A 12,901-nucleotide genomic window follows, 5' to 3' on the forward strand; every position below is an offset into this window, starting at 1 on the left:
ACCATCCAAATCACAGCCTCTGCAGAGGACAAAGAAGACAACAGCTTCTTTTTCCTCGAAAATGTCTGCTCTCTAACAGTTAAAATGTAAAAGGCTTTTTAATGTTAAGATATATGTGTAAGTTGTATCATTCTTGAAGCGGTGAGCAGGCACCTCTGGGATCAAGGCGCTTTTGTCAACTATCAAAGGGATTAAAAGTGAGCGATTTGGAAGCGTCAATATTACGGTAATTTCAAGTTCAGATCCGCCTACATTACACAGTGGACTGGAAAAGGAGAGATGAAACAAAATCCTAGGCTTCAGATGTTGAGAAGGATTCATTTATTAAAAAGATGTTGCTCAAGCATTCCCAGACTCCACTCCACACCACTCAGCTTCATGATTCATCTTCGCTTTTGTTCTTTGTAACCTGATTTTAGCAACTATTTCATCTGTTGGAAATTAGTGAGTGAGGCGGAAAATAAAGTTGGTGACTTCTGTGTGATCGACCCGCTAATCCGAGTAGTTACATCATCTTCCTGAAGTTGCCGATGGCTTCTTGGACCTTCTCCAGCTCTGTCTGACTCTGACGCAGCTGCAGAGAGGAGAGAAGCAGCACCCGGTTAGGTCGGCACAAACCGGAGCGAGGAGGATGAGGAGGAGGCTCTCACCTTCTCTGCGTCCTGCTCCTGGACCTTCATTGGAACTTTCTCTCGATAATCACTCTTGGCCAACTTCTCCTTCAGCTTCTCCATCTGCTTCTCCAGGTCTCCTTTCTTGGTCAGCAGTTTGGCCACTTCCTTCTCCACGTCAATCAAACCCTGAGCAAGGAGTTGGAACATTGACGCCCATTAACGTCCCTCCAGTCAGACAGTTGTGGCTCTCCAAATTTTTGATGCTGCAATGCGTGGACAGATTTGCGTGGGTCACCTTGAGCATGAGGTTGACGGTGCATCTGTCGGAGGCGATGGCCACCGCGCAGCCTTCAGGGACGGCCTGGTCAGCAGCCAGCGGGACGACAGCCTGACAGTACGACAGTGTCTGGATCTGCAGAGTGAACCTCTGCAGCAGAGCCACAGTGGCCGAGTCGCTGCACTGCAGGTAACCTGCGAGAGGAGGCGGAGGGGTCACGACCGGAGAGTGTGTGGAGCGGCGTGTGGCTCCACTCACAGTCAGCTCTGGTCTTGGTCAGGTTGTAGTCGGCTCTCAGTGATCGAATCGTCTTGACCACGTTCATGGCAAAGTCCATGTCCCGGTCCACGTCCTCACTGTTCCAGCAGATCTGCAGAAGGAAACGACCCAGTCTCACTTCATCAGCACTCACACTTTCTCTCTGGTGTCATTTGAGCGTCAGCTGCACCGGGCACTTTATTTGTTGACAGGAGTAACATATCTAACTGACAAAATGAAAAAGAAATCCACAATGACTCCATATTCATGACAGATGGAATCTCAACTCTGAGTGTGCGGATGCTTTCGTCCCAGTGGGTTTTCCCTCAGCTCCCCAGTGATGGGCCTGAGTCAGACTCCCTCAGCCTCTGTGGTCCATGTCACTTTGGTGATGTAGCACAGGTTCCAGTGATATACGCAGCATGTTTTGCATCACCAGGCCTGAATAAAATTCTCAGGGAAACGCCGAACACTGTTCAAAATTTGCTGTTCATTAAACATAGTGTTTCAACCAGTCAATGATGGGAAAATGAGTGTTCATCTACCCAGTCAAAGGCGTGGTGAACGGCAGAGATGCCTGCCGCTAAACTTAGCCTCCAAGAATGAAAGCAGACTGGCTTTTCCAGTTAATAAACAGAAACTTTGTTGCAACATTTTGCCACACCACACCATGAAAATGTAGAATTACAAAAGAGCCTCGTGCATGAGTCTCACCTCCTCCGTGTCAGGATAAGATGTCACACAGATGCTGGGGGGGTCAGTTTGAGGCCGTCGCCGTGGCAACCGCTGGTACAGCTCCTCTGACACGAAGGGCATCATGGGAGAGAGGAGTCGCAGGCCGACCTCCAGGCAAGTGTAGAGAGTTTGTCTGCACACCAGCGCCTCCCGCTGGCTGGTGTTGTCTCCATCAGCTTTGCTGAAGACTGGCTTCACGCTTTCCTGGAGAGCCGGACCACAAATGGTGAGTGGAGACCAAAAAAAGGGGAAAAAGCCGCAGACGTTGCCACAAAGGTCTCACCAGGTAGACGTCGCACAGCTCGTACAGCCAGAAGTTGTAGATCGCAGTGGTGATGGTGGGGAAGTCGTAGGCCTTGAAGCCGGAGTCGCAGAGAGCAACAGCAGCGCTGAGGCGAGACAGGATCCACCTGTCTGCCACGCTCTCCTCGCCACACAACTGGGAACACGGCGTGTCAAATGAAACAGCGATGTTTGGTAAACACGGCGCGGCGACTGTCAGCAGGCTTCGTTTCACAGACAGCTTTAGAAACCTCCAGACAAAAGCCCGCTTCAGGAAGTGGCTGGATGAAACTAAATATGTCGCCTCACCTGGGCTTTCTCTGACGGCACAAAGTTCTCTCCCAGAGTTCGCATGGCAAACTTCACAGCGTTCCACAGCTTGTTGCAGAAGTGGCGGTAACCTAGGATACGGTTGACATCGAGGTTGATGTCTCGTCCTGAGAGGAGAACACGAGCAAGGTTTCACTTGAAGATGTGATTTCAAATGCAAATGAACTCACAAGAGCAGCGGCGTCACCAAGCCTCCACCTCCAAACCAAAACAGGACGTTTTATTCACACTCAAGTGAAACATACAACAATTTAAGGGAACATTATTAATAGAAATGAGCTGCCAGTGATGAAGCAGATGAAGCGCTGTCTCTGTTTTGTGATGACCACACTTGAAGTACTGCGGTTACTGTTTCATGAGTATCATGAGCAGCGCAACAAACAAACAAAGGCCTCACCCTGACTTGTGTAAGAGCACAAAGCAAAGCGAAGAGCATCGGTGCCGCATTCAGGAATGCCGTTGGGATAGTCGGACTTCTGGCCCTGCTTGGCTTTCTCCACCTCCTGAGGGTCCACGTTGCTCATCAGCAACTGGGCATGAAGACCCTGGAAAGTGGCGTCATGAGTGAGTCAATGGAAAATGTAACAGCTTCAATTGTTCTTTTGGCGGAAAGATACCAGAGTCCTTCACTGCCCTCTAGAGGACCAAAGTGTTTTATCTCAGCGTGCGGCTTCCTTTCACCACGGGATGAATGATTGATGCTCAGTAATAAAATATGTTGGAGGCAGATAAATGGGGCCTAATAGGGCTTGTATCCGAACATGAGCCGGCGGGGAGAGATAAGCCTGGAAATGTTGCCCAGTTTCTATCAGAGAGCACCAAACAAAGGGGAAGGAAGATGTGAGTGAAGGCTTCACAATGTGACGTTACCTCGAGAGAGATTCCAGTGATGACGTCCAGGGGGTCGACGATGTTCCCGAGAGACTTGCTCATCTTCCTGCCGTGGGCGTCTCGCACCACAGCGTGCAGATACACCTGGACACAGACAACAACATTGAGCTCATTACAAAGTCAAAACTTCTTCACATGGCGGTCAAAACACAAGGACGAGGTCTTTCTTTGTGAAGGAGAGGCAGACTGCAGAACTCATAACTTCAGCTCTTCATCCAGACTATGAAAGGAACTACCATATAATCCACCTGCAGAACTGTTCCAGGACATGAGAGGATGAAGTGATGCTTGCCTACAAAAGTGCATGAAATAACAGCATCATGATAACAAAATTCTTCATTCATTGATGGACCAGCAACCTTTCCAGGATGTCCCCTGGCACCTGTCCCAAGTAGCCGGGAGAGGCTCCAGCCCCCCCACAACCCCGTAACAGGTGTAAATGGAGGAAGGAATGTTCTGAAAACAAGGAGCGGGACAACAGCAGGCTTCACTCCCCTCACCTCCTTGAAGGGCAGCTTGCCCATCAGTTTCAGGCCCATCATCACCATGCGTGCCACCCAGAAGAACAAGATGTCGTGGCCCGTCTCCAGCAGCGTGCCCGGGTAGAAAACGTTCAGGTCTTCGGTCTGAAATGAAAACTCAACTTGTTAATGATTCACGTTTGGATGAAGGTGTTTGGATGTAATACGCTTGCAAATGTTTCATTTTCCCGCCAACATGCTTTTCAGCCACTCAAGGATGATGGGAAACGAACTGAGAGATGCTGTGTTCTCATGGCTCCTCAAAACCTAATTCACTCAGGTGAGCTGATCAACTTCTCTAGAAGGAATGTGCTAGACTAAGCGTGAGCCCCAAACCTGGAACTTCCTCCCCTTCTTCTTCTGTTTTGTAGCATCCCCATCTTAACCTAGAGAATCTTCTTCACCATGTTCTTTGTCTCCTAGTCGCTCCCCAATGAACTCTTCAACTCTGCCACTTCTAACTCTGCTTCTTGTCCTGGTGTCACAGCTCGTGTCTGTAAACCATGAACCAACACAGCGGCATCAACTATGTCACTTACATCATGTATGGAGCAGACATCATGGCTCAAGTCGCACACTAAAAACAAACTAGCGCAGACTCTGAGGCAACAGTTAGACCACAAATCTTTAGAAGACCAGTTAGAACCTGAGGCCTCGAAAAGACAAACATTGAATCTGTTCCCTTGTTTGGTATCCTCATGAGAGAGTTCTGGGGAAATCCAACTCTTCCTACTTGCTTACGGATTACTGCACTAAAGATTAGCCGATCCCTTTCTCATGGCAAGAGTTCCTCCTATGACGTCCTTTGATGAGTGACCACCAGGCTTTTAGCTAGGATTCTGAAACAGGGCATCCAAACCCTCGCCCCTAACCCCACCCCCTCCCAACAAACCATGTCAATGACTGACAACTTGCTTTGGAAAAAACAAAGCTGTAAACATCTATTTGTACCAAAATAACTCAATAAACAACAAATAAACAAGCATCTGAGTCAAATAACAAATGTGAACAAACATGAACTCAGTAACACTTTGAGATGGAGGGGAACCCTGAGCAATTGTTTTACTTGGCTGAACCCTGATTAAATAAAAAAAATAAATAAATAAAAAACATTTTTATGAATGATTCTTTCCCTTACTACAGCCTTGTGTCTACATCTTTTTTCATGTATTTATTTATTTTTTCATATATTTATGCAAGATAAGCATGCAGTTGGTGTGTGTGATGGTTTTCTAAACTTTCACAACCACAACATTTATTCATTCATTCATTCAAACAACACACATATAAAGGCTTGTCGCTCTATTAAATAAGTAGAACTACTCAAATTTTGATCCCTGTTAAGCTATTTTGCACTTCTCCTGAAAGGGCTGCGTGTTCATCCGCTTGCTGCTGGGATGTGGGGGGGCACAGAGGAGAGCGGCAAATATTCCTCCGATTATTAATGAGTTAGCTTTGTGAAGGATTGTTTAAAGTTTGGAACTTGTCTGTGGTTTCCTCCTGTCATCAGCGTCGGACGTCCCATCAATAGCAGCGCGCTTCCATGCTGTGAGTGTCGCGACTCATGAGATGTGGATCACCGCGAGACTATGGCGGTAAACAAATATGGCAACTGCGATGTCCAAAATACAGTTGCAAAAGTTTTGAGAATCTGCCAATTTTGATTATATTCGACGAAATTACCGGGCGGAAACACAATTCAATGTAAACCAGTGAGATGACACTAGGAGTTGGGCATTATACAGGCAGTAATAATACACTCAAGGCGTCCGGGTTTGAGTGCTGGAGGACGTCCATTTTTTCATGTTTTGCAGTTTAAACACCCTCTAGCTAAAAGCCTGGTGACCATAATGCACAGGTCTAACTTGCTCCAGTGACAGGTGGAGAGTTAAAAAAAAAAAAAGCACAATTTGTCTTCAACAGAAGCGTTTGTCCATAGTTCAGCGATACAAGCTTAGTCATAACCATCAAACATGCTGGACATATAGTGTACCTCATTAGGCCAGCCAAAGATGGAGAAGGGGAAAATGCCAGATGAGAACCACGTGTCGAGGACATCCTCATCTGGAAAGAGAGTCGCCAGAGTTATCTGGTGCACAGGGCAGGAGCCATTGATCCAATTAACGGCGCGGCGGTTCGTTACGCGCCGACAAAAACAAGGGCGGTAATGAGACGGCTGAGGGAAGATCACCTTGTCTGAGAGTCACTTTGTCTGCAGACACACGAAATCGTTTGGCCGCCTTCTCTCTGGCTTCCTCTTCTGTTCTCCCACTCACCCAGTAATGACCGTCCATGTCCTGGAGGAGCGCCACGACAACACTCGGTTCAGGAAGTGCAGAGTCGGATGTTTCACCGGTGGGTTTGGGACCGGGTCAGCCTACCTCTCCAGCTGCCACCGACGGGTCGTCGATTGTGACGAAGTAGGCCGGGATGCGGTGGCCCCACCATAACTGCCGGGAGATGCACCAGTCCCTAAAAAGGTCGACACGTGAATGTACAGAGGAAGTACCCCATTACCTCTCATTGTAATTCAGACAAGATAAACAGCATGAAGCCTTGGTGAGTAAATCATAACATCCACAGGGCAAATATAATCGCCCACCTGATGTTGTCCATCCAGTTGAACCAGGTCTTGAGATGGTGATCTGGGATGATCTTGAGTCGCCCTTCTCTGACCGCGTCTGCGGCCTGTTTGCCCATGTCTGTGCAGCTGACATACCACTGTGGCTTCAGCAGGGGCTCCACAATGTCTTTGGAGCGGCTGAGCAGAAGGACAAAGATGCCAGACGGAATCTGGGGAGGAGGACCTGACCTGCGTCCCTGGTTTACCTGCACATTGGGACAATCATGGGGTTGTCCTTGATCTCCTTAAACTGCCCGTTGTCCTTCAGAGCTTGAAGGACGGCTTTTCTGGCATCAAAGCGCTTCATGCCCTGCAGATATGGAGTGCATCATGAGCAAGTTACACTGACGATCCAAAAGGTCTATGGATGCACAAACTTGAGATGAAAACCAGGGCAAGAAGATTTGAAAAACCTCACCAGGAAAGGGGCGGGCACATTGATCAGCATCCCATTCTCATCCAAGATGTTGATGAAGGCGAGGTTGTGTCTCACTCCAACCTCGTAGTCATTGTGGTCATGAGCTGGTGTGATTTTCACAGCGCCTGGACAGACAGCAGGAACGTGACGGATTTGCTACAGGCAGTGACTTCCACCACACTTCAGAGGCAGGAGGATCCACCTGTTCCAAAGCCCATGTCCACAAAGTCGTCGAACACGATGGGCATCTTCCGGTCACAGAAGGGATGCAGCACCATTTTGCCCTTCAGATGTTGGTACCTGGCGTCCTGAGGGTGGACTGCTACGGCTGTGTCTCCCAGCATGGTTTCAATACGAGTAGTAGCCACGACAACCTCCTCGTCTTGGGCGAAAGAAGATGAAAAAAAAGAATAATTGCATATATTGAGATACTGCCAAACATGAACCTGAATATACAATTTTAGTTCAAAACCTGTCAAGGGGGCCCTTCTCTACAGTTCCATGTTTTCAGAGCTGCGAGACGCCAGAAAGAAACCCATTTTTGCTGCTCATTCATTGTAAAGGAAAATTAGATTTCGAGGCTACTGTAACAAAATTCAAAGGCAGATAATAGATGTGTTCAAAATAAATAAATAAATAAATAAAATAAAAGTACAAAAGGTCAGCCCGAAGCCTTTACCATTTTCAGACGGCCACTTTGACATTATGTCATAGCTCGGACTTATTTTAAGTTATCTCCAACAGTACACAATTATCAAAGAAGGAAAGTCCCACCATTTTTCATCATTAATGTGAGAACAAGATGGGAATTGTGAAAGTACTATAGAAGCCTTGTGAGACATGGATGTAAAATAGGTGACCTTTAAGTCTAGTTAGAGGAAAGACCAGCAAGCACATTCCATGCACAAAATCAATGGCACATGTAGAACAGACCTTAGCAAACCAGCCATGTAACTCGACTACACATTCAACTACAATTGAGTCAGAGCAGATTTTTCCATGTTCGGCTTCACCACTCTGCAGAACACCTTCACACATACCTGATCCATCCACTTTGTAGGCAAAAGACACCAACACTCCAAATTCAACTTTGTCTTTGTACCCCGGCACAGGCAGCAGAGTCCTTCCCGTCAGCTCCTTCTTGTCCACCTACACAGAGCAACAGGTTTACTCTGGAGAGCAGACTCTAAACAAAAGGGACTCCAGTGCACTGCCATGAGAGCAACAGCAGTGCTTCAACATCCTCCCACATTTCAGAAGTACCAAAAAAAATCTAAGGTAAAATCTTAGAATGTCCACGTATCAGTTGTGTACTTAAAACTAAACATAAATTTACTATGTGCTCATTTTGAGATTGCATGTGTGTCACTCCTAATAAATGTATATACATGTAGCACTTACACTAGTTACATTTAGCAGGAGCCTACAACATCCATCATCGCCTGAACATAAAATCTCCATTGCAATTTTGAGGTTGTTTTTGAAGCTAGGTAACCTAGGAGCAAACCTGAACACTTGGGGGTCCAGCGTTTTGATTTCTACCTTCATATCTAAGCTTAGATGCCATTTATCTGAACATGTTTGGGGTCATTTTTTTTAAAGTACAATCTCAGCTGTGTGAATGTTAACATACTGTATTAATGCATAGGACCTAAAATCCCACACAAAAAAGGCCACAAATATGATTATGAAATAAAAATGTCCTCTCTCCGTTAAAGTCAAACCTTTTTAATAAACTTGAAAGCAAATACAAAGTGCCACTTTTACAAACATGCACAAAGCCTAACCCCATATATAGACGACTCTAAAGAAAAACAATTAAAAAGCAGAATTGAGTTGAGCACGACTTACTTCAATGTCAGAGATGGCAGAGTTGAGTGTGCAGGACCAGTTCACGAGCCTCTTGCTCCTGTAGATCACGCCTTCATCGTGCATGCGAATAAAAGCCTCCTGGACTGCATAGGAAAGTTTCTACACAGAGAACAAAAGAAAGGATTGGATTTATTCACTTCCTTTGAATTAAACATCAAGCCTTTCTTTCAGGTGAATGAATATGACAAAGATAAAATGCATGAAGGTATGAATAAGGACCGATACTCACTTGGTCCATGGTGAAGCAGGCCCTGTCCCAGTCCAGAGAGGAACCCAACTTCTTCAGCTGATGGTAGATTCTGTCTCCCTTTCTAGGAAACAAAAGAACAGATATTTATCATCTACACATCTGCAACTTTTCCTCTCCAGCTCATGCACACTCACTCGTTCTTCCATTTCCAAACTTCCTGGATAAACTCCTCTCTGCCCAGGTCATGTCGGCTCATGCCCCTCTCCCTCATCAGCTTCTTCTCCACCACCACCTGTGTGGCGATGCCCGCGTGATCGCAGCCCGGGTTCCACAGGGTGGTCTCGCCTCGCATCCTGTGCCTGCAGACAAGGCAAACACTGGTGGTTTCCTTCTCCTCGCATCGAATTTTGCCTGTAAATGTGGGTACCATCTGGTCAGACAGTCCTGAATGGCGTTGGTGAGTGCGTGACCCAGGTGCAGCGATCCAGTCACGTTCGGAGGAGGGATGCACATCATGAAGATGCCGCGAGGGTTTTTCTCACTGACACTCTTTCTCTGGGAAAAGTAATTAGCAAGTACACGTCAGTATCATTAGGGCTGTCAGTAATGTTGCACTCTAGCAACAACACGAGATACTTATACAGGGCAAAGACACCTTGTAAATCCCGAGCACATGCAGAGATTTACGGAACTAAAGAAGGTCCCAACTTCAGTTAGCCAAAAACAACACTGGGCCAAGTGGAAGAATATTTACTATGATAGTGAATTAATCATTTAAACTGTTTAATGACTTCAGAATAACATCAGTGTGTAGTTTTAACCTAATGGCTGATGAGCCTTTCTTGGACAGCAAGTTACTAAGAAATTGTACTGTAAATTAATTCATTTATTGTCTCATAATATTGCATTCTCATGTGCACCTACGTTACAGGATCGGTAAGATTTCTTATGCGTTAACATGTTATTTGAGCTTAATATTTGACATCATTTTGTTTGTAATAAAGTATATTAACTATATCTATGGCTATAACTTGGGTATTTACACGGGGTGGTGTAGGTAAACATACATCTACTGTAGACTACATATTGGAGTTCTGCCCGTGCATTTGTTTGTAAGATGGTTTCACTTTGAAGTGATTTGGGGGAGTTTTGTAGATTTCACCATTTCGACATCTTCAGGTATGTTGCCAGTCAAGTGATTGGCTCCTGATAAAAGCTTGAATTGAAAAAAACAACATTCACATGAGAATGTCCTGGAACTATGGTGACAAAATGACAAGTTGCCAAAGTTTCAAGGGCTTTTACCCATTGCTAGCACGCTACTGCCACCTGCTGTACACTTAAGGTCTTTGCAAGCAGAATACTTTTCACACAAATTATATAGATAAACTATTTATAAGGAAGTACAATCAAGCAAAAATAAATCACTATGAATGGAAATGAGTAGCTTGGCAGAGGTATTCACTGTCCCAGTGCCTTTCAAGCGAAGCATCACTACATACCCCATACTCCGGCTTGAAGTACCCCTGCTTCTCCCACCATGGATACCAAGCAGCCTCCACATACTGAGGACTGTAGGAGTCTGGAAGTGGACTGACAACATCTAAACAATAGAAAAAGCAGAAAAGATGTGAAGTAATGTCCAAACCAATGAGTTATTACACACAGTTCCACACCATAATCTCTTCATTTCACATCAATTTGCTCTTGTTTTTGGCTCATTTTCTGACATGTTTTTTTTTTCACTTCAATTTTTGGGGTTGGAAAAAAAACATCTAGAGTGCCTCGTAATTATATGTTTGCTACTTTCTTCTTTACAGTCGGGGGTGTAATTGGTTTAACGCACACACTTGGATCAGGAGAGTTACACTCTCCACTTACACAGGAACAACAGGAAACATGGTTACAGTTGATTGACTACTCACCTTTCTTCTCTCCAATGGGAGTCGGTGTGTTGTATGTTATAACTCCAAGCTCCTTCTTCTCAAGTTTAGCCTTTTTCTTAAGAAGACAAACCAGAAACATGAGTGCTTTCAAGTGAAAGAAGTGAAATTATTTAATCCATTAAACATCCAAATTTGTTGGACAGTGCCACCAGGTTTGGTGTGTTCTTGTTTTATTTTCTTGAAGCTGCGCTCACTTTCGTTTTCCTAGCTCGTACAGACTTACCTCCGCTGGAGGTTGTGTTTTCTTTTTGGCCTCCATTTCTTTCTTCTGCTGGAATTTCTCAAGCTTCTCTCTTTTCTTTGCCTCTTTCTTTAGCTGTGCTTCTGTCTTGGGTGGTCCTGAAGAAAAAAAATAAATTAAATGAAGTAGGAATTTTAAAAAAAATTGTAAACAATTGCTAAAAGTTCACTGACCATTCGTAGCAGCTTCAGTGGTGTCAGCAGCTGAAGTGGCTGGAGGTACTGGGTTAGTTTTAGGTGTAATAGGCTCCATCTTTTCGCAAAGAGTGATCTTCCCGAGCACCTTCAATAACTCTGGCTGGTTGATGCAGGTAGTAAACCAGCGGGTCAGGTTGGCCAAGCCCTTCCTATCTGCCGGCTCCAAAGCCTACAAAATTGTTTGTTAAGATAAGAATGAATAGATGATAGGAGGGGCAAGCAAAGAGACATGCCAACTGTTATCATAGCCAACACATCCAGTCAACTAGGATGATCAAACTGTTTTATATAATTGTTGTAATATTAGACAAGGACTGATAAATATTCACCATTCAATTTAAAGTTGAGGATGCAAATCAAGTCCACAGTGATGTCACTTACATATTTGAATGGCAGTAGAACAGCAGCAACCACAGCCATGTCCGCCAGACTCAACCCCTCTCCCACCAGGAAGGTTATCGGTTCCAACATTTTGTCGAAAACCTTCATCACACGTAGCAACTCTGCCTTGGAACTCTGCTGGAGCTGACAGCCAAACAAACCCTCATAAGAATGCAGGTTCAATGCATTCAAAGACAACAGAGATGCAAATGTCTCTGACCTTCTTATCGGCGGCCATCATCCCCATCAGGGGGAACACCACCGCACATCCCACAGGGATGAGCTCATTGGCAGCAAAGTTAAGCCACTGCCACACTTGACTCTGCTGCCTGGCATCTACACCTGCCTTTTTTCCCAGAGATGCCAAGTACCAGGCCACAGCGCTTGACCCACTGAGAACGGTGTTACCTTCTCCAGGACCCAAAACCAGAATAGGTGTGGGTCGGTCATTCAGGGAGGCAGGGGGCTCTTCTGTGACAACCTTCAAGGACAGAGCAGGACACACTTGTGCTGCCATAAGAGCCAAAAGGCTCCTGAAGTCATCCGTGTGAGGGGACACATAGAGAGTGGCCATGTCTGCTGGACAAAAGCAGAACGCAATACATGGCAAAAAGTGTTATTTCAATAGCAAACTAACTTTGTTTTGACACTTAAATAGCATCATATTCAGTGTGTTATTTTGCATACTGGTCTGTGACAGGAAAAGTAGAATTATAGCATGGAAAAATGAAACAATTTGGGACAAAGAACTATGACTTAAAGGGTAAAGACGTCACTGGAGGAGCAGACGCGCAGCTGTGGTGCGCCTCTTACCATCAACGCAGTTCTCCCACCACCTGTCAAAGTCGGCTCTAACTAGCTTTAGCTTAACCAGCAAAACAACGCTAGAGTTTTGCCCAAAGTGTGTTAGAAGTAGTCATTTTGGCTCGGAGGTAATTAATACACAGGCTAATTACGCGTAAACATTCCAGACCGACGGCATGCTTCGTTGCAGGAACATATACGTGTCGCATACCTTTGAATGAAGAAGGCTCGGAGCTAACCAGAGCTCTCGGCTCAGACACATGACAAGACTGATGCAACGCTGGTTCCGGGTTTGTGGGGCAACTTCCGCTCAGCGCCGGA

At 45.6% G+C, this 12,901-nt stretch overlaps 1 protein-coding gene across 1 annotated transcript; it reads right to left on the reverse strand.

Annotated features, from left to right (window-relative positions):
- Positions 1-67: 67 nt before the first annotated feature.
- vars1 (valyl-tRNA synthetase 1) lies at positions 68-12,748 on the reverse strand. The gene is made up of 29 exons (XM_053881080.1): positions 12,590-12,748; positions 11,997-12,355; positions 11,777-11,920; positions 11,372-11,564; positions 11,181-11,296; positions 10,937-11,012; positions 10,514-10,614; positions 9,439-9,566; positions 9,206-9,370; positions 9,051-9,132; positions 8,801-8,920; positions 7,990-8,098; positions 7,152-7,331; positions 6,950-7,074; positions 6,738-6,841; positions 6,511-6,669; positions 6,290-6,380; positions 6,100-6,205; positions 5,902-5,972; positions 3,888-4,013; positions 3,367-3,471; positions 2,894-3,041; positions 2,476-2,603; positions 2,168-2,323; positions 1,864-2,088; positions 1,150-1,261; positions 910-1,085; positions 651-800; positions 68-574 (listed from the first exon to the last, which is right to left on the reverse strand). The coding sequence occupies exons 2-29, from the start codon at positions 12,348-12,350 to the stop codon at positions 506-508; spliced, it is 3,819 nt and encodes a 1,272-aa protein (XP_053737055.1). The 5' UTR covers positions 12,351-12,355; positions 12,590-12,748; the 3' UTR covers positions 68-505.
- Between the last annotated feature and the right edge of the window lie 153 nt (positions 12,749-12,901).

The sequence above is a fragment of the Synchiropus splendidus genome, chromosome 12 (assembly GCF_027744825.2).
Source record: "Synchiropus splendidus isolate RoL2022-P1 chromosome 12, RoL_Sspl_1.0, whole genome shotgun sequence".
Lineage (NCBI taxonomy): Eukaryota > Metazoa > Chordata > Actinopteri > Syngnathiformes > Callionymidae > Synchiropus > Synchiropus splendidus.

What these genes read in the sequence shown, in the direction of transcription:
- vars1 (XM_053881080.1), bottom strand. Translation starts at nt 12,350, where the DNA reads ATGGCCACTCTCTATGTGTCCCCTCACACGGATGACTTCAGGAGCCTT. An exon ending in ATGTGCCCGCCCCTTTCCTG is followed by an intron (nt 6,842 to 6,949) that starts GTGAGGTTTTTC and finishes CCATATCTGCAG; the next exon opens with GGCATGAAGCGCTTTGATGC. An exon ending in ATGATTGTCCCAATGTGCAG is followed by an intron (nt 6,670 to 6,737) that starts GTAAACCAGGGA and finishes CCTTCTGCTCAG; the next exon opens with CCGCTCCAAAGACATTGTGG.